The following is a 24610-nucleotide window of genomic DNA, read 5'->3' as shown; positions in this document are numbered from 1 at the left end:
AAACCACCAAATGTGCTTCCTCTCTCCTCTCACAGCAACAGTACTGGGTGCATCCCTCAGCACAGAACAGTGGAGGCAGCCTCCTTCTCTAGGGTGGAAGAGGGGTAGGGCAGCAGGAAACTCGGTGGGGGTGGGGCTCTCTCGAGCAGGACAGAGGGGCATGCTGACACCCAGACTAGGTGCTCATCCTGGCGGGCTCTTGGCACAAGTCTTTGGGACCTTCCTAAACATCAAGCTGGATGCCTGCTCTCCAAACTGCCAGGCTCTGCTAAGGACGGTGAGGTGCTTCACTCTGTATAGACACGTGATCTCACGGGACACATTAACATGAAACTGCTTCAGCATCAGGGCGCACTTCGAGAATACTGAGCCTCCTGACACCTGAGGAAGGTTTCCTTGACAATGTTTCTTCCCCATGGCAGAAAATGGTGCTAATTTTCTATGTGGGTGGATCCCACATAGCTCCCAGCACAATGGGCAACATCTCTGAGGAAGACTGGCGGGTGAGGTCTAAGCCAACTGTCTGCTTTGGACGGTTCCATCTGGTCAGGATTCCAGGTCTGGGCAAGTTGACCAGGATGGCATGTGCTGAAGGCCCTAGGGAAGGGGCGCAGAGTGAAGCAGGCAAGCTAAGCCTCCCCTACACCTGACAGAAGTGGGTCCCATCTCTGGAACACGGTCACCAAAGTTCCTCCAGTCAAGAAGGCACCGTCCTCCAGTTCACTCGAACAGACATTTATTGAGCACCTACCAAGTGCAAGGCACTGTTAGGTGCCACAAGAGATACAGAGTGACCATATGGTCCCTGCCCACGAGGAGCTCACAGTCTAGAGGGAGGCGACACAGTACACAGTTGGCTGCAGCTACACCTGCCAGAGTGGCAGGAGCCAGAAGTGAGACGCCAAGTGCTGTGGGGGTCACAGAATACCACTGAGCTGCTTCTGTTCAGGGCACAAAGACGATTCAGGACTGGGCCTTTGAGGAGGAAGGCTGTAGGGCAAAGGGCCATTTCTAGAAGAGAAATAAGCACGGACAGGGCCCCTGGGAACCCAGATCTGGGTGGCGGAGTGAGCATCGTGGCAGGGATAGACAGTGGATAGTCAAGTACGGCCATGGGGCAACAGCCATGGGCACTCGGCTCACAGGACGGGAACTCATGCTGTGGTGGCAGCTGTAGATCACTGAAGAGAAGGAGGAGGGAGGACACAATGGTCTCTTAGATGAACCTGAATGAGCTCCTGGAGTCTGGGAGAGGGGAGTTGTAAAGTGGCCTAGTGTTGAGGGACCCATGAGAGAACAGTGTCACGGGGGATTGTGGGAAGTGGGGGGCAGGAGGAAGCCAAAGGCCAAGAAGGATACAGGGAGCTTTCCGGGAATAGGTGAGAAGATGACAGAACTGAGGCCGAGCTTCTGAGGTTCTGGGAGTCACGATCCCATAGGCTTAGTGACAGGATTAGTGCCACCACTATGGACGGTGACATTAGGAAAGAGTGGTGACCTCCTACAGTCAGTGCAGCTTCTCAAAGTGCAGTTCCAGGCCAACAACTGGGAGCTAGTCAGGGTGTGTGGCACGGTAAAGCTTTCAGGTTTTCCTCTACCACAGAGCCCACACCTCAGGGTGTGCGTGATAACCTGCATTTTAGCACGGGCTGCCCTTTTCACTGGTGTCCTAGGGTGGCCCAGTTTTAGAACCACCTGTGGAGAAACTGCATTAAGAATTGGCCTTCAAGGAGAAGAAAGGAATGCAGAGCATCTAGAAGGAAAATGGAAGAAATATATAAAGCCAATGGCCTCACTGTCTATAGCTATTACATTAACAATGAAATGGCAACAAGTGATTTCCCAGGCTACTCTCATGTGGAGGGCAGGAGCCAAGTTTGCAAACTGGGGAGTGAAAAGGTGGGAAGGTAGAGTAAAGCATCAGCAACAAAATGCAGGGCATTTTCACCCCAGGGATCAAGGGTAACAAAAAGGGGGTAATGCCAGTGAACAGTGCAACTAATGGACCCAGCTGAGATGGCTCAGAATGCTGAGGATGGGGCAGCGGGCACAGGGTCTGCAGCCATTGCCCCTACCAGGGGGAGGGACTTGGTACTTGGCAGTGGCAAACAGGGGTGGAGTCTTCTTTTTTGCTTTACACATTCACAAGCCTGCGTAAACACAACTCCATCCTGTCTCACAGCAAACCCCAGTAACACAGCTGATCCTGCCAACCATGGTGCCACCACATTGGACCAGGACAGCGACTGCAACGCATGCACGCACACATGCACGCATGCGCACAGCAGCTGGAAGTCCATCAGCTACATTACTTATCCTTTCAACCTCTGTAAACATCAGATACCTTGACCAATGATCAAAATGACCACCTCACCCAAATGTCAGGATACGCAGGAGGCAGAGGCACTCCACATAGGGAGGAATGCCAAGACACTCCAAAGTTCACCGTGGAGGCACTGAGGGATGGAGGCTGAGCATCTACAAGCACCTAACAGCAACAGAGCTTGGGATGAGGCAGAGAAGCAGGTCGTGAGCTTCCTTCAGTGGCTGGATAACTGGGATTTAAATGCTACACCTAAAGGTGATGAATTTCACAGAGAGTTTAGAATTACAGTTCACATTATAATCTACACAGTCATTAATGCCTCTCGATTTCCTCCAACTTTTCTTCCCTCCTATATGGGGAAGGGGACACAGGCAGATATCTCAGAAACAATACTAAGAACAGAGAGGCCACACAACAAAGTCAATCTGCCTGTACAGTCCGGGAAAGCTCATGCTCCTTCCTCCCTGCAAGCATCAGGATGTGGCGACTGTGCTCCACAGAGCACCCTGACTCTCCTGGTTCCCGGGAATGCTGGACTGGGACTGAGCAGACCGGGAGGTCCTGGGGATGGCTCCACCTTGGCACCTTTACTGTGCTCAGAAGCTGGGGCACAAGGCTGTAGTGAGGCTACTCCTGGACCTTGCAAAGTCTGTTTTCTACTGTCACTGCCTGCAGGTCTCAAAAGCCCAAGTGACAGATGACAAATGATTCCCCAGCAGGTTACATCATCAATGAATTCAGGAGAATATGACTGAAGTACAACCGTGGCCACCTAGAAAGCTGTATCATCTCCTCAGGGATGCAAGGATCAAATGAAACCAAGATATATGCATGGTGACAGCATCCTGGGATCTACATAGTCCCTGCACCACAGAGAACCAACCAGCACCACATCCTCAGTTACTAACTGTGGGACCAGGAGAAAGACACAATCCACAGAGCAGTGGAATTGACCGTGAGGGCTGGGATACAGCACGGATGGAAAACACAGAGCCCTTAAAAGGTGTAGGTGAGAGTCAAGATGCTAAGAATGACCAGGAAATGTTTCACAGACACAGAATTCGAGCTACATTGAGAAGAGACAATACTGAGATAACTGGTTCTGAAAGACTCAGGAAGAGCGGCTAAGAGACCTCTAAAAGACAGAAGAGGCAAACAGCAGGGCTTTGAGACCCCTTCTGAAACTGCTAATGCTATTTATTGGCTTGGGTCATCCTTGAGAATAGAAAACTTTTTGGCAAAGCTGTACAAACTCCACATGGGGTTCTTCCCCATACTTGTGGGCTGTGGACTCATGCTGGCCACAGAAGGGAGTTCCTCAGCAGACTCTCCAACCCTACCTCACTCACCTTCTGAGGTGACAGCAGCTGTGGAATCAGATCAGGAACATGACAGCCTCAGCTGGGGAGGGCATTAGGGAGCTGCGCCAATCAGGGAGTATGCTGGGAATCAGTTCCCTTCTCTGTCCAGCGGAGAGGAAGAAGGATGGGGCTGAATGAACTGAGACTTGTCACCCTGCTCTTCTGAGTCTGACTTTGTCTTGTCACTGACTACAGCCAGGCACCAAGTGCCATCTAGTGGCTCCACTTCTCCACTCTCACGGGTGGCCTGCTGAGAAGACCCAGAAGAGTGGAGCAGGCCAGCTGCAAGGAGGAAGGCAGGGGAGCACACACCACGTGAGTGGACAGAAGAGATCACCTCAAGAAAATATACTTTAAGAGGGCTTGCCTTCCTTAAGGAAGCAATTCCTTTTTTTTTATTTTTTAATTTTATTTAGAAAGGCTAACCATATTCATTTGTCAATTTTTCTTCAGCTTTAAGGAAAATAGTTTAAAAAACATAAAGTTGTAAATACACTCAAGAGTAACTCCTATTAAACAGTTCTGAACAGGCAGAAAATGTACTTTCCTTTTACAGAAAATGTTCAATCTGTGATAGCAGCATAATTTATATATAGAAAAAAGCTGGCTTTGAAAATCCAGATTTTTGTATACATAAAACACATCCCTTCCTTTTCCTACTGAGAGCAGCACTGTGCACTCTGGAAAGCTTCTCCCCACTACGGAACTCCACAGTTGGCAGCTCCCTCTGGTCCCCATCAGCAGTGGGCTCTCAGCCCAGCCTTCAGTCCAATACCAGGGCAGAAAGGGCATTCAGGTCTTTCATGTATGGATGATCTACCAGGATCTGGTCGATCTTCAGTTTTTGCTCAGAGTCGGGGAAGATCTTCAGCAGGGCCGCCCTCAGCTCGCTGGTCTCTGCGGAAGATCTCTGTGCTGGTACGAGAAGGTTCTGCTGTATACTGGGAACGGTGGCCAGGGGTGTGAAGTGGGGCTGCTGAGGAAGCCAAGGGCCTGAAGAGACCCCCTGGTTCCGGGATGGAGGCTGGTGGCTGGTGTTGGCTACTTGGGTGTTGGGGCTCCGGAAGCCAGGATCAAACGTGCCCACATTTGGCAGGGCATTGAGTAGCGGCTGCATGTCTCTGCGGATGAAGTGACCATGGTGAGAGCGGCAGTGAGAAACCTGGGAAAGCGCGTACGTAACACAGAGGATCTAGATGCTAGCTAGTTCCATGTTTTCTGAAGGCCAGAGAGCCAAGGGGATGTGAAATCAGCCCCACAGAGTGGCTCACAGGGCACCCGGCACCATTTCCAGACCAATGAGGGAACAAACACCTCTGGGATGGACAGCCCCTCCCAGCCTGCTGTCTGAGAGCAGGCCATGGTTGTTGTTTCTGCAAGGTCCCTGCTCATCTGGAGGGTTTTATTCTAGGCAGTGTAGGCAGACTGGGGAGAGGAAACCCTCTGGGCAGGGGCAACTCCAAGAGGCTCCTGGAATCCCTGTCTCCAGTGAGGTCTGGGTGGGGCAAGTGTGCTCTGAATGCGTGTGCACATGGTGTTGTCTAAAAACTCCCACCAATTTCAGCTGTAGCTGAGAACTGGGGCTAACCATGCCATCAACGTCAGAAGCTTGACAGCCTGCAAAAGCTCCATTAACATTAGCGGCATCCCCTCATGAAGGAGTGACAGCTGGTGGCCACCAGGCACTTTGAAGATGACACTAGGTGAGAGGGAAAAGGACCAGCAGGGCTGACCCTGTCACCAGGCTACTGAAGGAGTGGAACAGGTAGCAAAGAAGTCACCTCTAGTTTGACCTGGGCCTCAGCTCAGCATGGGGCCCACACAACACACAGCCTCAAACATAGGCCTTGAGGCCTAAAACACCATGAGGATTTCCCATAGAAGAGGTGGGGTTGAGGGGTTGGACTGGGAAAGCATACAGCAGGCTGCCATGTCCTTGGACTGAGTCAAGGCCTTAACAGTGTGATAAAACCCAAAGGCTCCCAGAGAAATGATAACAAGGCCAGGACTCTCCAAGTGTGTCGGTCTCCACTGAAGAAGATCCCCGGGTGAAAATCAACCCACTGCAGTGCACCACCAAGTTCAAACTGATGATCTCAAAGGCTCAGGCTACAAATGACCAACTAGCAGCCTTGAAAGACGAGACAGAGTCTAAGTTCTCTGTTTATTGACCTAGACCAACCCCATGCAAAAACCTGACAGGAGATCCATAAAAACATAGCTCACTTTCGTTTTAAAACAAAGAAGGTCTGCCACTAGGTTAGCATGAAGGAGGCTGTGGTTAACAAGGTCACCTGGGAATTCTTAGCATAGAAATAACCTCTACTTCCCAGTGGCAGACAATAAAGCGAGCAGGTTTTCCCGTGCAGAGATGGTAAACAGTAGCTGTGGGCCCTCACCCTACTCCCCACAGCGGTTCCGAGCAGGACACAAGTTCACGGCAGCACCGGACACTCAAAAGAAACGACTGCAGAAAGTGCATGGGAAAGCATCCCACACAGAGATCCCGGGGAGCAGTGACCTGCAAGTTAGCACCACCTTGAAAACCTGCTTCTGCTGAGCCCCTCATGAATGTCTCTGTGCTCTTAGACTAAAATGAAAAGGAACCCCACACAGGGCAGGCCTAGACCCTGGCACATGAGGCAGCGGCAGAGGATCAGAGTTTGAGCTTAGCCTGCTGACTCAGAGGAAACAGTTCTAAGGCTGCCAGGCAGGCAAAACAACACTGAAAAAGACCACACAGAAGATCAGCCTTGGGCTGCTTCCTTGACTGGCTTCTATACCGGTCACACATCGCTAACCCAAGAAGACATTCAAGTGCCATTCTAGTTTTCAAGGACAGCATTTGTTGCAAAGCACAACATTTGGTTAAAATATAAAAGCTTTCACATACAAGGAAATACACAGACATACCTAAGAAAGCCCTCCTTGCGAAGAAATTCTTCTAGCCGAGGTCCGTTTCTTCCCAGGGGGTCATCGGGAACCATGAATATGTCCCCCACGAACGTGTACTGAAGCAGCCTACAACACAGAAAGTCACAGTGCTGACCATCAGTCCCCTTCACTGCTGAGGAAATGCAACATTCCTCAAAGGAGACACCCCACCTGGGGACGTCAGTGAACATTCCCAGTGCTATCTGCCTGGAGGGGAAGAAGCCCCACATGCAAGAGAAAGCGTCCTAACTTCTGTTGTGGACACAGTCATGCGAGAAGCTCCTCTCAGCTGCCCAAAAGTCTCATCCAGATGCCAGCCAGGTATTCTATTTTCTACCAGACGAAAAAACACAATTAAAGACCTTTTGCTTGGAACTCAGCAGGTGTGCCACAAAGTAAAACCAGAAAAAAAAAAAGGTTCAAACGCAAACCTCTGATTTAAAAGAGAAAACATCATACTTGGCAGAAAAAGCCAGGGTAGATCCGGCATTACTCATCCAGGACAGGGACCTGAGCCTGCTCAGCAGGAAAGTCTTGTCAGGAACACGGAACACCGTGGGGTTTAGAAATAAAGAACTAACTGGACAAGGTGATACATGCTTTTAATCCCCGCACTCGAGAGGCAGGAGACATGGAGCCTGTGACAGCTATATAGTAAGATACTCTCTCGAATAAATGAATAAATAAAATTAAATTAAACTTACAAAATCCTAGCATTTATGTCTGTGATGTACATTTTGGTATCCAAGTTGCTTCTGTGAGGTCTAAAAGCAGTGGGTTGGTTGAGCCTCCTTGTGTGCAGACTTGTGTCTAGCGCACACCAGTGTCTGAGAAGTTCAGCAACTCATCAACTGTGCCCACCAGGTCACACTTTCCTCCACCCATTACCAAGACCTTCTGAACAACACAGAGCTCAAAATGTCTCAAGTAACTGACTTTCATCCAAGAGTCTGCAGCCAAAGTTTCTCTTTCTTCTAAAAATTTAAAGTTACATTGTTTCCTTATTTGTGTGCCCACAACTTTGATTCTCTCTTTTCTGTGTGGTTCTGGAGACTTCCAAGTCCTCAGGCTTGGCACATCTCACCAGCCCAAGCTTTCAGAAACCCTGTTAGGATGTAGCAAGCTGTAAGTCTGAGACAAAGGTTGAATGAAATCTGAGAGACACGTGTGTCTAAATGTGTTGCTTACCCACACTGCCCTGCACATTCCCTATATGCTTCAGATCTACAGCAGATCTGCCTTATCCCTGAGCCACAGTACAGCAATCTCCCTTCTTGTGGGAAGCAGCTGCTCGAGTGTCAAGTCTTCTGTGGGCTCATGGAAGCCAGCATTCACCGCTGGTCAGCAGTTCACGACTGAACACGTTCACAGTGGCAGCAACAAGAAAAGCTGCACGCTAAACTCATGGAAAACACCAGCCATCAAAACTAGACTTGCCCGTGCCCGCAGTTAGGTGCCCCCTCCCTCGGCATATTGCTTTTGGGCTACGTTCCTGCTGGAGTCACAGTACCCAGAGCTGACACTTCAGACGGCATGAGGTCCCGACTTACAGGTGCTCCGAGGAGGCCCCCCTTCACCCTCTCCTGGGTCTACCATCTGGCAAGCAGCACAGACAAAATGCAAACAAGAAGCAAACACCAAACTCCTGATCAAAGCAAAGTAAGAAAAGGTTACCTTTTTGTAATAATTTCTCTCTAGGACACCAACTCAGTCACGAACTCTCTGAAGTTATCATTTGTTACAATTATACCCCCAGTTTTGTCCGCTAAGTGTAGCAGGAACCTATGGGTACAAGAGAGTTCAACATGAGCAGACAGCATGCCTCACTGAGAGAAGCTGGGCTATAGTGAAAGAAGAAAACAGCCGCTTTAAACAAGGTCGGATACAGAGAAGTTAGGTCCCGTCCACTGAAGACGGATAAAATGATAAGCATCTCTGGAATGATCAGTGGGATTATAAAGCACCTTTTTTTCATGCAGTCCAGTTCTACAAAAAAATGATTTCAACTGATTCCTACATTTTCTAGAACAGACCCACCAATAAACCGTGGTGACAATGCATGAAGACGTGAGCCGAGGACAAGCTAAAGGTAAGAGGCCTACGAGATACTTCAGCTGAGTTTACTTCAGTGTTAGCTGACAGTCAGCTCTGCAATTTTCTAAAGAACAATCACAAATTTCTGCTTTGCTTTAAGAAGACAACATCATTTTGGCCTAAATATAGATAGATTCCCTCGATTACAAAAGAACACGTGGTGACAAAGTGCCTTTTGTGATCTTAAAAAAGTTGTGGTGCTGGGATCAAACTAAGGGCCTGACAGGCGAGGCAAGCATAAGTGAGGGCACAGTAAAGAAACCAAGATGGCTGCTCCGTGGCTGGATGGCTGGGGGAAGTTTTTACAGTGTGGATAGGAGAGAGAGAACAGCCAGATGCATCTGGAAGAGTCCAGAGCAGAGAGGGAAAGCAGACTGGCTGTGGATCCTTCTCAAATATGTTTGGGGGGCAGGGGTCAGTGGAGACATGACAATAAAGAGAAGTTGGAAAGAATGAATATCGAGAGGGGCTTCGTTTGCCATTCCAAAGAGCGTGTTCTCCAGTTTGGAAGCATAGTGCAGGGGAGGGGGAATAGTGAGATTAGCAGGGGCTTGGATAGTCATAACACATACAAGTTACTAGGGATGGAGGAGCCTGGAGGTTAGTTTGGGGCTTGCTATGTAACCACAGGCACAGCCAAAGGAAGCGGCCCTTTCTGCTAGGCAGGAATGCTGCACGCGGGAGCCTTCATCTCTGACAGCACTCCTTCTACAGTCCAGCTTAAGCAGACTATATGACCATGACTGCCATTTTGGGGTCACCCTTGGGAGAACTGGGAATCCCTTTGGATTCTTAAAACTAAACTCGTAGCCCTATATGTGAGAGGGTCTTAACTCTCCTAGGTTGGCCTTGAACTAAAGATGACCCTGACCTTTTGGTGCTGGGACTCCGGGTAAGTTCCAGCACACAGGGTCTCATATACACACAGTGATGAAAAAGATTAAGAATAAGGAATAAAGAATTTTTTCGTTGCTGAAGATAACCCCTGTCTAAACCCTCTTAAAACATCGTGAGTAGCCAGGCACAGCAGTGCACATCTTTAATCCCAGCACTCGGGAGGCAGAGGCTGGCAGCTATCTGTGAGCTTGAGCACAGCCTGGTCTACATAGTGAGTTCCAGGACCAGTCAGGGCCACTGGTGAAAACTATCTAAACTACAAACAAAACAGAACAAAAGCTGTGAAAGGAATGGACGTGTTATTTCTTGAGCATGAACAAAGACAGTGAAACAAAAGCCCAGTCACTGGACTCTGAGGTGCAGAGGCCGCTCTTCTTCACGGTGGCAGTGACTCCTAGGCGGGACTAAAAACAACTTAACAGTTTCCCAACTCTTAGGAACTTGGGGAAGATGGATTTGTTTTTATTTTCACCACCACCCTCACTCCCCAACAGGAACTCACAAATTCCGGGCCAGCTTAGAATTCACTATGTAACTGAGCATGACTTCAAATCCCTGATCCTCCTGCTTCGACCTCTAAAATTCTGGGATTACAGGTTGGAGTCACCACACTTGGCTAAGGTCTTTGCTAATAAACATTTCAGTTCACTTCTAAAGGGCACGACGGCCAACGGTGCTCTGTGCTGTCAATAAAAGCAGATAGTGAGGCTTCCCACCAGGACACACAACTATGCTCTCTGAAACCCAGAGCAACAAAAACCCAGAGGAAGCTTCATCTGCATGCCTGTTCCTGGGTTCGAATCCCTTGGCTGTGAGAAAAAGCGGTGGATGTAGAGGCCTGAAGGCTTTTCCTGTGCCTACTGGCCGACTTGCTTTTCCACCCGAGCACTTCGGGGTTCCTGAGCCTGTGACCATGCGGACAAGAACTGCCCTTCCAGGACAGATTCCCAGGAAAGCTCCCAACCCGTGTGCTGCCCTCCCTCAGCTCTTCTCACACCGCTCTTTGACAGCACCTTGAATGCACCCCATCTAAGCCCATCTCTTTCCTATCGGTGAGGGAATGTCTGTAGAGCTCCTACATCACCTCTTTCCCATCCCACCACACAGCAGTGTGGGTAACACGTGAAGCACCGCCTTCAGTGGAAGGGGTGGGAATGCACAGAACAAAGCAGAGAAGGGGCAGACAGCCCAAGGGCAACAGACACCACGCTTGTCACTACCACGACAACACCAGAATAGAGTTGCGAAAACTACATATCACCGGGGAAGCTGGGAATCCAAAATCCTCCTTTTGGGAGGTGGGGATCTCACCAGGTGACCCTGGCTGGCCTGAAATGCAGAGATTCACTCAGATCTGTGATTTACATAGTGAGTTCTAGGGCAGGGCGGCATGGTGAAACTGTCTCAGGGAGGAAATAAAAGGAATAAAAAGGAAAACCAACTACATATATCTGCCTTTTCTCACTTCAGACATACTTTACTAAATTAAACAAAATCAAACTTAAAACAATGGTGTCTTCTGTGTCATTCCTAACCTCATAGAGTGTATAAGCTTAGTAGTGACTTTGATCACGAGTTTTAAAACTGAGCAAGCAGGTCCCTTCAGAGCGCACACCAGCCTGGTGGCAGGCAGCTGGCTCCTCACCACCCCACTCCCACCAGGGAAGGAAACAGCCCTTCATACCTGTCATCATGAGAAGCGATTCGTTCTCCAAAGACCATCCGGGCAGGAGTTAAAGATAATATTCCAAGCTCCTGGAGCTGGGTTAAGAAGTGCTGTTCTGTTTGTGGAAGAAGTTGATGTGTTCAGTAAAGGCCATCTTTCCCAGAAGTGTAAACAAATGGACGCAAACCCAAATACTTCACTTGGGGACTTGCAGAAAACCTCCTTTTCCTATTGACTCAATTTTACTAACTACCAGATCAAGTAGAAAAACAAAATAAATCAAGTAAGACTCATACTCAGACAAACCCTGCATAGGAACTGACTGGGTAGTTTTTAAACAAACAAACAATATTAATTTCCTCTTGAGACTAAACCATAAGCCTGTAATTAATTCACGCTGTCCTCAAGAACTCTTCCAAAGGTATACATGACAAGTAGAATACAGAAAGAGTCCCCTAAAGGTGGAAATGGGGAGGGGAAGAGCCCTCTGGAGGCAGAGGCAGCAGCAGGGATAAACCGCTTTGCTCTAGTCAAGAAAGGCTGGCACTCCAGTCTGAATGTAGCCTCCTCTCCCAATTAGTCTCAGTTGTCTGCACAAGCCTGACTGTCCCAGGTACACTAGTGACAAGATGGAGGGCTGATGCTCTTCTGTGGGAAAGAAAGCAGTCACAGGCAAGAGAAGCTGAGACCTAAGATTCCTGGGTTTGCATTTCCTACCAAAGTAGCTGCCAGTGACCTGAGCTGACCTGCCCACACGGGGGTTCCCTAGCTCGCAGCTGCCCAGTGGGCATGCACTAAGACTCTGCTAGGCAATGAGTGAATCTGCTCGCTCCTCCAGGACCTTCTGTTCTGACATCTCCCAGATAAAGGAAGCTGGGAACACTCCGGAGTGGAGTGGACTGGCGTCAGTACTTCACTTCCTGTTTCTGAACTGGACAAATGTCCCCCTCCCCCGTGTGCTATCTCTCCTTTCTAGGAGCCCTCGTGTGCTCTGCCTGCCACAGCCTTTCCCCCTGTTTGTCTATGATGACCCAGGACAGAAACAAACTTACGTTTCTCTGGAGTATTTTACAACATAGTAAGTCCAAACTTCCTATGTGGAGCCTGTAGGTTATGCACAAAGTACTACATGGCAAACAGAAGTGATTCCTAAGAAGCCATCAGACTATTGGAAAGACGTTATCTGAGGACAGAAAACTGGCTAAGTAACTATTTTAAAGAAAAATTACTTAAATATTCCGAATCGCAACCTAGTAGGGACACTTAACTTCTAACAGCAATGCTAGCCTTCCACCCTTCCTAACCACTCCCTTTTATACTACAACACTCCTCAATTGAGAGGAATGTCTATCCCAGGTCAGCCACAAAAATTCTACCGTGTAGCCAAGGGCGGCTCTGGTCCTCTACTCCTTCCTGAGTGCATTACAGGTGTGTACCATCAAACCGAGTTTTCAACTGATATTTTACCAGACAGAACCAATTTAGAATTTCGTCATTCAATCTGCTGCCCACGTGTGTGATTCTATTCTAAGTAACCTGTGCTGCAGTTTGAAGCCAGTTCATTGAATACCTAACCAGAAATATGGAAAAGTCACTGGGCCTCACCTGTGACATTAGGATCGCGCCTTGTTCTCCACTGTGGGACAAACACAGTGATGTTTCTGTTGCCAAGCTTCCAAAAATATTCAACTGCAATTGCTATCCCACGGCAACTGAAGAACTTTTTCAGACCATGGCTGGAAGAAAGCAAGAACGATTTCATTAGGTTAAGGCATATGGAAAGTCCACGTTTAGCACAGAGAACAATCATACAACAGAAACAGTCAGACACGCTTTTACTTTTCCAATGTGCTGTGCACTTTGCTGTGCTGCAGAGCCAAGTCAGACCTGCTGACTGAGTCCTTCCTGCATCTCAAGAGTCTTGGGTCTTTTCCTTGTACTTGACGAACTGGGTACGCTGTTTTGCTGGAGGGCGGCAGGCTTGCTGTAATGTCTGTTTATTATCACAGGGGTTTCCAGTATAGTCTACTTGGAAAACCACTACTGTTTCTAACGTCTGTCTAACCAATGGACTCTAAAATCCTTATCTTCTTTTTGTGAGATGTGGTCTCTGTAAGTCAATGAACTGACTTAAAGCATGTGATCCTCCTGACTCAGCCCCCTGAATTCTGACACACTGGCGTACACTGCACATCTAGCCTACTGTGACTCTGGAGTCAAGTCCTGGTGGGGCTGTGATGCTGTGTGGGGTGCTGCCTGTTTCCTGTGTTAGGGATGAGACCCAGGTCCTCACACGAGCTAGGCTAGCACTCTACCGCTGTGCTTCACTGCCAGCGTATGTCTAAGAACTTGTGAATTTTATCACAGAATTTGTGGCTCAGTAGCTGTGCTATGTGCCTGCCTATGGCTGAGGATGGGGATTAAAGATGTGACCCTGCTGTACTACCACAGCGCCCAATGTCACCGCTACCTCTGGAGGGTGGGTGGGTGCACCACACACTTTCCAGGGAACTGAAAAGGCCTGAGTTTATAACTTAAAAAGAACAATTTGAAAACAAGATTCAAAGGAAACTAACTAGAACCATGGGACCATACTGAATGAATCAGAAAGCAGGGAAAAGGAAAACATGTAAGAAACGGGCCAGAACCTCAATCTGCAAAGGTCACCATGGTCACTGTCTCACCACTCGATTCCACCACAGCAATGTGACAACAGCCACACACAGCTGTAGATGGCAAATATGGCTGAGTTCCTACTCACATGAGACAGAAATGGGGCTGTACTTAGCCCAGTGTGTGACTTCTTGCTCAGAAGGTACACAAAAAATGTAGCTCCTAAGTCTGGCAGTACATTTCAAAGTACAAAACCAGAACTGGATGGAGAGACGGCTCATACTTAAGAGCACTTGCTGCTCTTGCAAACGGGCGTGGGTTTGATTCTTAGCACCCATGTGGCAGCTCAAACCATCCGTAATTCTAGGGGATCAGAAGCCCTTTTCTGACCAGGCATGTATATGGCACACAGCACACACACACACACACACACACACACACACACACACACACACACAGAGAGAGACACAGGCAAAACACTCATACACATTTAAAAAAAATCAGCTGGCTATACGGCTCCACAGGCAAAAGTGCCACACATGGACCATGGTGTGTGTACTCCCCCAATACAAACACACATAAACAAGTAAGTAAGCAAACATGATTTTAAAAAAAACCAAATACATATTTTTGTTTCAGGCAGTCAAATAGAGGTGGGGGAGAGATGTCGTTCCCACACACATCCTCTGCTAGGACTGGCTTCCAGGTCCCCTCCACATTTGACAGATCAGAGAGAGCAGGTCATGGCAAACTTCCCATAAAACACATGCCAACCAGCTCTTGCTCTTGGATGGTCTTGTTACCCATCCTGGTTGCTAAGTGTCCTTGTGTTTCTTCCCTACCAGCCCCTCTGAGGGTTCAGTCTAGTCTCCTGTGAAGTCAGCCCATCCTGTCTCTCAGCTCCTACCTTCTACTTTGCAGTGTATCAGAGTTGCCTGTTGAGAGTGGGTGTGCTGGGGTGGAATCATTGCCCACACCTGGCCAAGGCCCTTCCAATATCCCATAGTATGATGCCAACCCTCTTTGCATTCCTGACCCTTGAGTGCAGGAAGGCTTGGATACACACAGCTAAGCTGTCAGGAGGTTGCAAAGAGTAGCCCACAAGTTCTCTTTGCTAGAGGATAAAGCCATTGCTTTTTCAGAGACCAATAAAGAGGAAACTATCAGCTGGCCAGTGGTGGCACATGCTTTAATCCCAGCACTCAAGAGGCAGAGGCAGAGGCAGAGGCAGAGGCAGAGGCAGAGGCAGGCCTAGGTCTCTGTGAGTTGTTCGAGGGTTTCTCTGTGGAGCTTTGGAGCCTGTCCTGGAACTCACTCTGTATACCAGGCTGGCCTTTGAACTCACAGAGATCCCCTGCCAGTTCGAACATGAAGATCCCAAATCAAGAGCACACACACACGCACACAGGATCCAGTGAACCTGCTTGCCCTCCTCTCCTTAAATCTTCTGCTGACCACACAGCAGGAATGGATGGGGACAGAGCTCCACTTGCGGTCAATGAAGAAAAGGAAGCCAAAGCAGATGGCAGGAATTCTGCTACCCTGGGTATCTAAGTTTAAAGCAACAGTAGAACAAATAGTTTGCTGTCAGAAGCACCAAGGCTGCACCAGTTCTCAGTGCTCTCTACAGAAGATCACAGCATTTTCACTCTGAAGACTCCACAGTTAAGCAGTGCTTCAAGGTTCTAGATATAGAGATTCATCTAGAAAAGAAAACTACAGAAAAAGGAAATGAGGGCTGGGGTGTGACCAATATAGCATATGTGTGTGATCTGAGTTGAAGTCTTAGCCCCAGGAAGGGGGGAAAAAAGAACCAAACTGTTGTTATAATGTTAGACAGTGCAGTGAGAGCTCTTCTTCTAAGCCCGATGAAGTGTGTTAATCCTTGCTGCCTCTGGTCTCTGCAATAGAGACAGAGTGGTGGACAGGGAAGTGCCAACTAGTGGCCTACCCTGACCTAGAGGACATACATTCACAGTGCACAGACTAATACCTTCTATTTTAGGGACTCCAAATAGACCCCAGCCTCACATGCAGGAAAACACTGAGCCTGGAGGGTAGGAGTGTCAGCTCTTCAGGGAGATCTGAACTCCTGCTCCAGGCCTCTGGAGACAAGTTAAATTACCCGGCTATTTTTCACATTCTAGCAGTCAGTCCACACGTTTCAAACAGAGGAGAGCTGGGTGACAACAGCTAGCTAGCAGTGGCTGTCAGGCCAGACAGGGGAGTGCAGGGAAATACTGTGGGAAGCCCTTTCTGCGTTAACCAGAAAAGCACAATTTCCTTCTATCTTCCACCTCATAAAATAGCCGTGGAACCTGCTACAGAGAGACGAGCAAGCACAGTGGACACATGTACAGTTCTGACAAGACAACGGGCAAACCCCATCGACACACAGTCACCAAAGGAGACTAGTCAGGTGCTCTCATGCTGGAGTTTCAGCCGCTACTGTGATGTCGGGCCAGAGACTGCAAACATTTCCACTGACTCATCACCTGACTCACAGTGATGACGGGAAACGACTGAAAACACATCCTCAGCAGCAGAAGGCAGGTGCTTCAGACCTGTTTGTGGTATCTATGAGCGTCAACCTCATGCTGAACCAAATAAACAGCAATCCAGGATGGGGGGTGGTGGTAGTGCTGCTTCAGGGTAGTTCACATCAATAGACCCAATTCCTGCAGGCCTTGGATTTCCTTCTAAATTCCTGCAAGCTGTGCCAAATGGGACAGGATTATTCAGCAGCTCTAATGTGTCCAGTAAGAAAAAGGTCTGAGCAGTCCAACCTCAACTCCTGTGGGAGCCGCAGACAGTCCTGGTGCTGAGGAGAAAGACATGGCCCCACAAGTCTAGGTGTGACCCTGGACAAGGCTCATGTCACTTCATGCCACGCAAGCTGTACCTAATTCTTGCTCCAAGAAACGAGTATGAAGATTGCAATAAATAATAATAATAATAATGATAATAACATGCCAGGCTAAGAGTGAAACTCAAGCAGAGCATTTGCCTAGTGTGTCTAAGAACCAAAGTTCAATTCTTACTGCCAAAAAACTTAGGAAATCCATGGTCTCAGTTAAAACGCAGTCTACACTGGTGACACGGAAGGCAAGCAGGCCATGAAGTCACAAGTGGTGACAAGAAGCCAGTAAGAAAGTCCTAGACTTCTCCTCAGCAGCTCTCTCTTCCGGGAAGCCCGCCATGTCCAGAGCCTGAGGCTGAGGGGTTGAGAGAACAGTCTACCTGCACTCACTCCCTGTGGAAGCAGATGGGCTGTGCCAGAGCCAGCATCAACACCTTTGGGACTTTCTGAGGGAAGTCCTCCGGGCACTCAGTCCCCGGCATCATGCAGCACAGAGGCATCTGATCTGAAGATGTCCCAACTCAGAGTCAAGTCCTACCCATACTGGCACTTTCTTCTCTCAGAAAAAGGGTTAACTTTGATTACTAACTGTGGTGGTTTGACTATAAATGACCCTCAGGGGTCTATAGGGAGGAGCACCACTTAGGAGGTGTGGCCAGGAAGTAGGTGCGGCCTTGTTGGAGGAGGTGTGTGACTAGGGGGATGGGCTTTGAGGGATCAGAAGTTGCAGCTAGTTTCTCGGCCTGCTTCCTGTAGATCAAGATGTACAACTCTCAGCTCCTCTAGCATGTCTGCCTGCACGTCAGGATGATAATGGACTGAACCTCTGAAATGTAAGCCAGCCCCAATGAAATGTTTTCCTTCAGAAGAGTCACTGTGATCAGAATGTCTCTCCACAGCAACAGAAACCCTAAGACACTCACATTCCAGGTGAACCTACATCTAACTAAGTGCGGCTGCGTCTTAGGGTAACATCCCTTTTCAAAGTGTTGCTCTTAAGCCCAAACATCAGTAAATTCAAAAGAAAGTTAAATCCTCTAGAAAGAATCAGTGTTCGAAGCTAGTGAGGAGCTGGAGAGCTGGCTCAGCGGCTGCAGCACCAGCTGCTCTTCCAGAAGTTGCAGTTCAGCTTCCAGCCCATGGCCAAGCAATTCATGGCCACCTGCAACCCCAGTGCCAGGGATCCAACAGCCTCTTCTGACCTCCACGGCACCAGCATGCATGTGCACAACCTCCCTGTACCCCTACCCATATACATTAATAAAACGAATGCCTAAAGTAATGAGGATCATAAGTCAGCAGTTAAGAGTACCTGCTGTTCTTAACTGAGTTCAGGTCCTAGCACCCATGTCAGGTGGTTCACAGCTGTCATTCCATGTAGTATACATACACAGACACAAACACAATCAATAAATAAACAATTAAAATATATAGTAATAAAAGCTTGCATGCTCATTTTAAGCGATAACACTATTTTTCAAAAGCAACAGTACTATATCCAAGAATGTTGGGAAATATGTAGTAGTGTTTTGGGTTGTCATGTGTCTAGGAAGCACACTATGGGCAAAGGAGAAGGGATCATATCTGTAACACACGCTGGCATGGTCAAACAGTACTGTACATTCTAATAGTGAGCGATACTAGTTACTACTCTAAAAAGTTGATGGATCAGCTGGCAAAGTGTGTGTTAAACAAGCATGAGGACTTGAGTTCAGATCCCCAGCACCCATGTAAAAAGTGATGTAAAAAGTGAAGGTGGGGGTGGGCACACACTTGTAATCCTAGTACTGCTCTAGAGAAATAGACAGGAGGAATCTCGGAGGTCCCCAGCAGCCAATCGAGCCGAACTGGAGGCAGCGTCAGGGAAAGAATAACTCAAAGACAACAACAAAACCGAAACAAAAAACCAAGGTGGAAAGCCATCGAGGACGATGCCCAATATTAACCTCTGCTCTCCATACGCGCACACACATACTCATGAACATATAGCATGCACACACAAATATCGCTAACATGCTCAGCCTTAGCTCATCTGTGTTCTGACTGCTTCAACATCACTCTGAGAAATCTTTGCACATATAGAAAGGTTTTTGCAAAAGAATTAGTATTCCTCAAAATCACGACATAAACTCTGTGTCCCCACTCAGCTTAAGAACTAACAAGGAGGACCTGGAGTCGGTCTTGTCCTACAGGTACCCAAACGGCTCTTACAGTTTTACTTAGATCAATCTATGCAGCTGTGGGGCATTTGCTGGGTTTCCCCCAACAGAGCTGCCAGAACCCAAAGTGATCATAAGAGGCAGCACTGTTGGAAATGAGGACACAGGTGCAATAGTTTTACTCCTGCCTTGACATTTCTCAACTTCTGATCCCCCAGCCTTGACCTTCCCAGGGCTGGGATTCAGGAAGAGGCCACCAAGTCCAGTTTAAGGGATAAAACCCAGGGCTTCATGAATGCTAGGCGAGCATTCTACCAACAGAGCTACACGTAGCCCCAGTGCAAACGGCCAAACTTCTAATATCTAAAATGGTGGCACTTTTTTTTTTAAATTTTGACAGCAAAATGTAAACAAATAATTTAAAAAAGAAAAAGAAAACCAAAACAATGCTCATGCTCGCAAAATCCACACTGCCAGGCACAGTAGCACACACCTTTAAAGCCTAGCACTGGGAAGGCACAGGGAGGAGGATCTTCCTGACTTGGGGGCCTGCCTGGGTTGACATAGCAGACCAGCAAGGGCTACATAGTAAGACTTTGCCTCAAAACAAACATGGCAGGTGTGGAGGCCCATGCCTACAATCCCGGCACTCAGGAAACAGATTGGATCTTTTGTGAGTTTAGGGCAGCCTGGTCAGTCATCACAGCAAGTAGCAGACTAGGCCTACATGGCGAGACCTTGTTCCAAAACAAAAGACACACACCAAAAGCTGTCAGGGCAGACTTCAAAGGTGGGTTGGAGGATGGCAAGCAAGCTGAAGATACCAGAGAAGACCAAACGGCCTGGCTTCCAGTCCTGCAGCTTACTGCTGTCAGCAGCCATGGTTCTGTGCTACCCTATGGCTGTGGACTTTCCATGAGCAAGCCAGGCACAGTGGCTGCTGGAGGCACCTCACCAAACACACCAAGTTCATGTGGGAGGTGTGTGGCTTTGCTCCCTACCAGCAGGGAGCTCTGGAGCTGCTCAGTGGAGCCAAGGACAAGCAGGTCCCAGAATTCCTCAAGAAAAGGACAGACGAACATACAGCCACACTAAAAGAAAGGGAGGGAGAGGAACTGAGCAAGAGTCCTCGCCACCATGAGGAAGGCGACTGCCAAGATATAAAGTCCCATCTTCTTCTGAGTAGGAAATACTTTCAGAAAGCATGGCGTGTATCTTAGACACACCCTGAAGTATTTCCGGATGACACATGCACCTGAGATCTCCTTTGAAGTACACAAGGGCTAGGGAGGGAACTCAGCAGTAGGGCATTGGCCTAAAGCTCAGAAGAGCCTGGTCTCCACCCCCAGCACCACAGGGACTATAAACAGAATAAAATAAAGAAAAATAAAATCCCATAAAAGTGGGATTAAAGCTGTAGGGTAAGAGTGCAGATGGAACAAGAGTGGTCATGAACTAGTAATTGTTGGGGCTAAGAAAACCCACGGAGAATTGCCATACTTTCTTGTTATATTTCTTTGTAAATTTTAATTTAAAAAAAAAACCTAGCAAAATAAATAACTCATTAAGTAAAGCTGACTCCAGTTCCCACATCAATAGAGGGAGGCTCACAACTGCCTGCAACACTGGCTCCAGAGGATCCAATGCATTTGTCTGGCCTCTTCCAAGGGGCACCTGCAAACATATGGAATGCGTTCACACAAATGCACAGCATATACATTTAAAAGAAAGAAGAAAGACAAGATATACAGTGGCTGCAAAGACAGCTCAGCAGTTAAGAGCATTTGCTACATTGCAGAGGACTTGGGTTCAGTTCCCAGCACCCTCACTGTGGCTCACAGCTGTAACTATAGTTCCGGGGATCCAGTTTCCTCTTCTGGCCTCCTTGGACAGCAGACATGCATGTGGTGGGCATATAAACATGCAGACAAAACTCTCATACACATAAAATAAACATATATGCCAATAATTTATTTTTCATGCCTATAACATAAGCACTAGGAGGATCGTGAGTCAGAATGTCGCCTCCCCAGCATCTCCAGATGAGAAGCCTACAGGGAGACAGCACAGGGCTGGAGCATGCACCCACCTCACATAAGGACCCTGTCCAAACGTGAGGACCAGAAAGAAAAAGCCAAAGGCATTCCTAAACCTTCAGGACATGAGTTGACCTTTCCGAATTCCTAGAAAGTGGTCATCCAGGCACTCAACAGAGAATATTATTCTCAGAATTTAACATCCGTAGGAGCTGGGAGTGATGGCTCAGCAGTTAAGAAAGGCTTGAATTCAGTTTCTAGCACCCATGTCAGGTGGCTCAAACTCACCTAGAACTCCAGCTCTAGAGGATCTGACACGCTTCTCTGGCCCCCACGGGTACTGTTTCCATGTTTACAAATTAACTTTCAGACACACACATACACTGAATTAAAAATAAAAATAAACCAGGTGCTGGTGGTGGCTATCGTCTTAAATCCCAGTACTCAGGAGGTAGTGGAAGGTGGTTCTCTGTGAGTTCAAGGCCAGCCTGGTCTACACAGCTAGATCTAGAACACCCAAGGATACACAGAGAAACCCTTTCTTTGAAAATCCAACACACGGGCGCGCGCGCACACACACACACACACACACACACACACACTCACTTTAAACTAATTAATTTTTAAAAAAGATTTTCTCGGGGAAGCTGAGGCAAGAAGTACTACAAATTAGTAGCTAGCCTGGGCTGTAAGAGAATGTCTCACAAACAAAAGACAGCAGCAGGCAGCAGCTCCATTCTTGTACTGGGAATCTAACACAGGTTTCAAAGTCTAGTTCATCTACAGTTGCACCAGATGTGCTAGAGTGACATGTAACGTGAAAATATAGTCTTTAGCTTCCCCTACCCACAGCAACAGGGTCAAGCAAGAGCTTAGAACTCCAGAAAATCAAATGCAAAACCCTTCCAACCAGCCAGGTAGTGGTTACACACACCTTTAACCCCAGCATTCAGGAGGCAGAGGCAGGCAGATCTCTGTGCATTCGAGAACAGCCTGGTCTACAGAGTAAGTTCACAGAGAAACACTGTCTCGAAAAACAAAAAAGAAAAAATCCAAAAAACGACACAACAACAAAAACTCTTCCCAAGCAGCTGGTCCTTCCCTGGCTTCCAAAGGCTCCAGATCCACTAGAACAGAATGCAGTCCTGAACGCGCACGTGCGCACACGCACACAGCTCTCAGATGCTGCTGAGAGAACTAGGTAAGAACAGAGTAGACTTACGTAATTGTAGCATTACTCCCATCTATAACAATATGCTTCAAATCAGCTTCCCTGGTTCATTTTTTAATTCCAGCTTGTACGGTGCTTTCAGGTTATCTCGAAATTTCTGAACCCCAGTGACTGAGGAATCCATAAGCTCAGAGGTTCCAGCCAATCGTGCATCGGTAGCTGAAGGTAACAGCTGGGGCAGCGGTGGAGGGGAATAGTTTGGCTTAGGCTGAGGAGAGCTACAGCAGCCAGAACGTTTCTCACAGGCAGCCTTCGCGTTTTGAGGAGCCGAGGATTCCGCTTGCTGTTGAAAGCCATTTTCAGGGACAGCTAGGCTTCTCTGGCGGCGCCTGTAGCTCCCCTCGAAATGAAGCTGACTTCCTTAGGACTGGAAGAGGCAACAGAGGGAGAGAGGCCATGGGTCTCAAGGTCTACATTACAACTGTAGTTCAGGATTGAGCCCCACATTTCGTTGTTTCTGTCCTACTGGCCCCACCTGCACTGCTATTCTGAGCGGCATCTGGACACACAGTGCAAGGTGCAAACTCTCTGTCTCCTTGGAGTCTCCTTTTCACTAAGTTGCATCTGGGAGCTTGGAGCAAGGACCCAACTATCCCGCAAAGGAAGTTGGGGGAGCAAGGCTCAGGCTTAAAGGCTGGAGCTGTCCGGGCGGGTGTCCGCGTGCTGGCTCCTGGCGAGGTAAACAAGGAAGGAGGCTGCCTCCTTCCCCTTGCTGGCTCCTGGCGAGGTAAACGAGGAAGGAGGCTGCCTTCTTCCCCCGCACGATGAAGGCGCAGGTCAGCGGAAAGCCGCCCGCCCGTCCGCCGCTGGCCCACTTGGCCGTTCACGCCTGGGCCCGCCCGGGGCGGCCGAGACAAAAGCTCAGCCCCGCCGCGAGGGCTCACCCGGTCCACCCCGGGCCGCGGCCGGCTCCTCCCTCCAGGCCGCCCGCTTACCTGTGGACGGAGAGCGCGCAGGCCCCGTCTAACGCGCCCGGTCCCCAGCTGCGTCCCCCGCCACCGTCGCGACCACGGGCCGCGCCTCCACTTCTTGAAGCGCCGACACCGACTTGACACCGGGGGCCGCCTACCACGAGAGCGCGCTCGCCGACCACGAGAGCGCGCCCGCCGAGCGGGAGCGGACGCGAGCGGAGAAGCCCTGGGCGGGGTTTCCCACGGCCGCGCATGCGCACTGGTGGCTGGGGCGGGCACACGTACCTGACTTTCGGAGTCGGGACGTTTCGGTTACCGGAGATGCACCACCAGTGTCCTTGCGAGGCGACCGTGCGGTTTCCCGACTTTCTGTGGGGCCGCCTAGGTTTCCGCCTCGACACTCTGCGGGCCCGTGGCCTGTAGTGGCCTCCAGGACCCCACTCCTGGAGGAGGAGGGCCGCGCCCCCGGAGGCTAGTTGAAAGCTGGCTAGTTAGAAGCAAGCATGGCTTTTCCTCTATATCCCCACTCTTCTAGGAAGCTCCTCGTTGGGGGCTGTCCATGTGCTGCTTTCAATTTAAAACAGAAAAAGGAGCCAGGCACTCGGGAAGCAGAAACAGGATCTTCACAAGTTTGGGGCCAGGTTGGTCTGTGTAGAAATTTGAAGGACTTCACGGTGGACCCTGAATCTAAAATTATTAAAAGAAAACCTCTTTTTCAGGGCTAGAGATGTATTCATGAGGAATGCTTGCCTAGGATGAGATCCCCAAATTGCAGGTGAAGGGGTGGGAGCCTTTCCATTTGATTCTGGTGTGGGCTGTGTGTGTAGGAGTCAGAGGGACATCTTGTGGGTTCTGGGGGTGCAACGCCAGTGGTGAGCCTTGGCAGAAGAGCCTCAGCTGAGCCATCTCCACAGTCCCCGTTACAGTTTTTTGATGGGTGCCTGGGTCTGACTAGGTTCCTGAGTGGATTTCCAGGGAAGAACTCTAGAAATGGAATGCTGTGTGAAAACAAAGTACTTTTTCTGTGGGACAAAAAAGACTCCTCCCCCTGAACCATCAGCACAAACACCGCCCCAGCCACCACCCGAACTTGTGCTCAAAGGCAGAATTTCCAGCTTCCCTCAGCATCTTTGTAGTCTGCTGCCTTGGTACTTGTGTTCTTGAGCTGATAGTTTTCTCACCGTGCCCTTCCTCTGGAACCACTGGCACATCCAGTTGAGAAAGTTAAGGTGTTTTTAGCCAAAAGTATCATTATATTAGTACAAATTTGTTGGTCCCCAAAGCCCAAAAGCCAGATAAAAGGTTTCCATTGTATAGATCCACAAAGATTTTAGATTTTCGTAGTGTTCTTGTTCATTTCAACAAATACATAATTACATAGGGAATGGTAAAATAATCTGTCATATGCTGTGCTTGGTCACAGAGCTTACCAAGCAGGAAGAATTCGTTCACTCTCCCATTCACTGAACAAATGATAGTCCCCGTGCTAGTCCTGAGAATACAGAGCCATTGCTGGGTACTT

The 24610-nt window shown here is 48.8% G+C and overlaps 1 protein-coding gene across 1 annotated transcript; it reads right to left on the bottom strand.

Annotated features, from left to right (window-relative positions):
- Positions 1-4036: 4036 nt before the first annotated feature.
- Positions 4037-24299, bottom strand: LOC148118424 (NEDD4-binding protein 1-like). The gene is made up of 6 exons (XM_087900633.1): positions 24270-24299; positions 23113-23531; positions 12884-13014; positions 11297-11393; positions 6601-6708; positions 4037-4808 (listed from the first exon to the last, which is right to left on the bottom strand). Exons 1-6 carry the CDS (start codon positions 24297-24299, stop codon positions 4451-4453), a joined length of 1143 nt encoding a protein of 380 aa, XP_087756759.1. The 3' UTR covers positions 4037-4450.
- Positions 24300-24610: the final 311 nt, after the last annotated feature.

Source organism: Myodes glareolus, chromosome 22, assembly GCF_982192425.1.
Source record: "Myodes glareolus chromosome 22, mMyoGla1.1, whole genome shotgun sequence".
In the NCBI taxonomy this organism is placed as follows: domain Eukaryota; kingdom Metazoa; phylum Chordata; class Mammalia; order Rodentia; family Cricetidae; genus Myodes; species Myodes glareolus.
This window is presented reverse-complemented; position numbering and strand designations above follow the sequence as displayed.

Coding starts and splice junctions, on each gene's coding strand:
- LOC148118424 (XM_087900633.1), bottom strand. CDS start 24,299: ATGTGCCAGTGGTTCCAGAGGAAGGGCACG. Junction 13,015..23,112: donor TGCGCGCTCTCCGTCCACAG/GTAAGCGGGCGG, acceptor GCTTTCTTCCAG/CCATGGTCTGAAAAAGTTCT. Junction 6,709..11,296: donor ATCGCTTCTCATGATGACAG/GTATGAAGGGCT, acceptor TCTGTGTTGTAG/GCTGCTTCAGTACACGTTCG.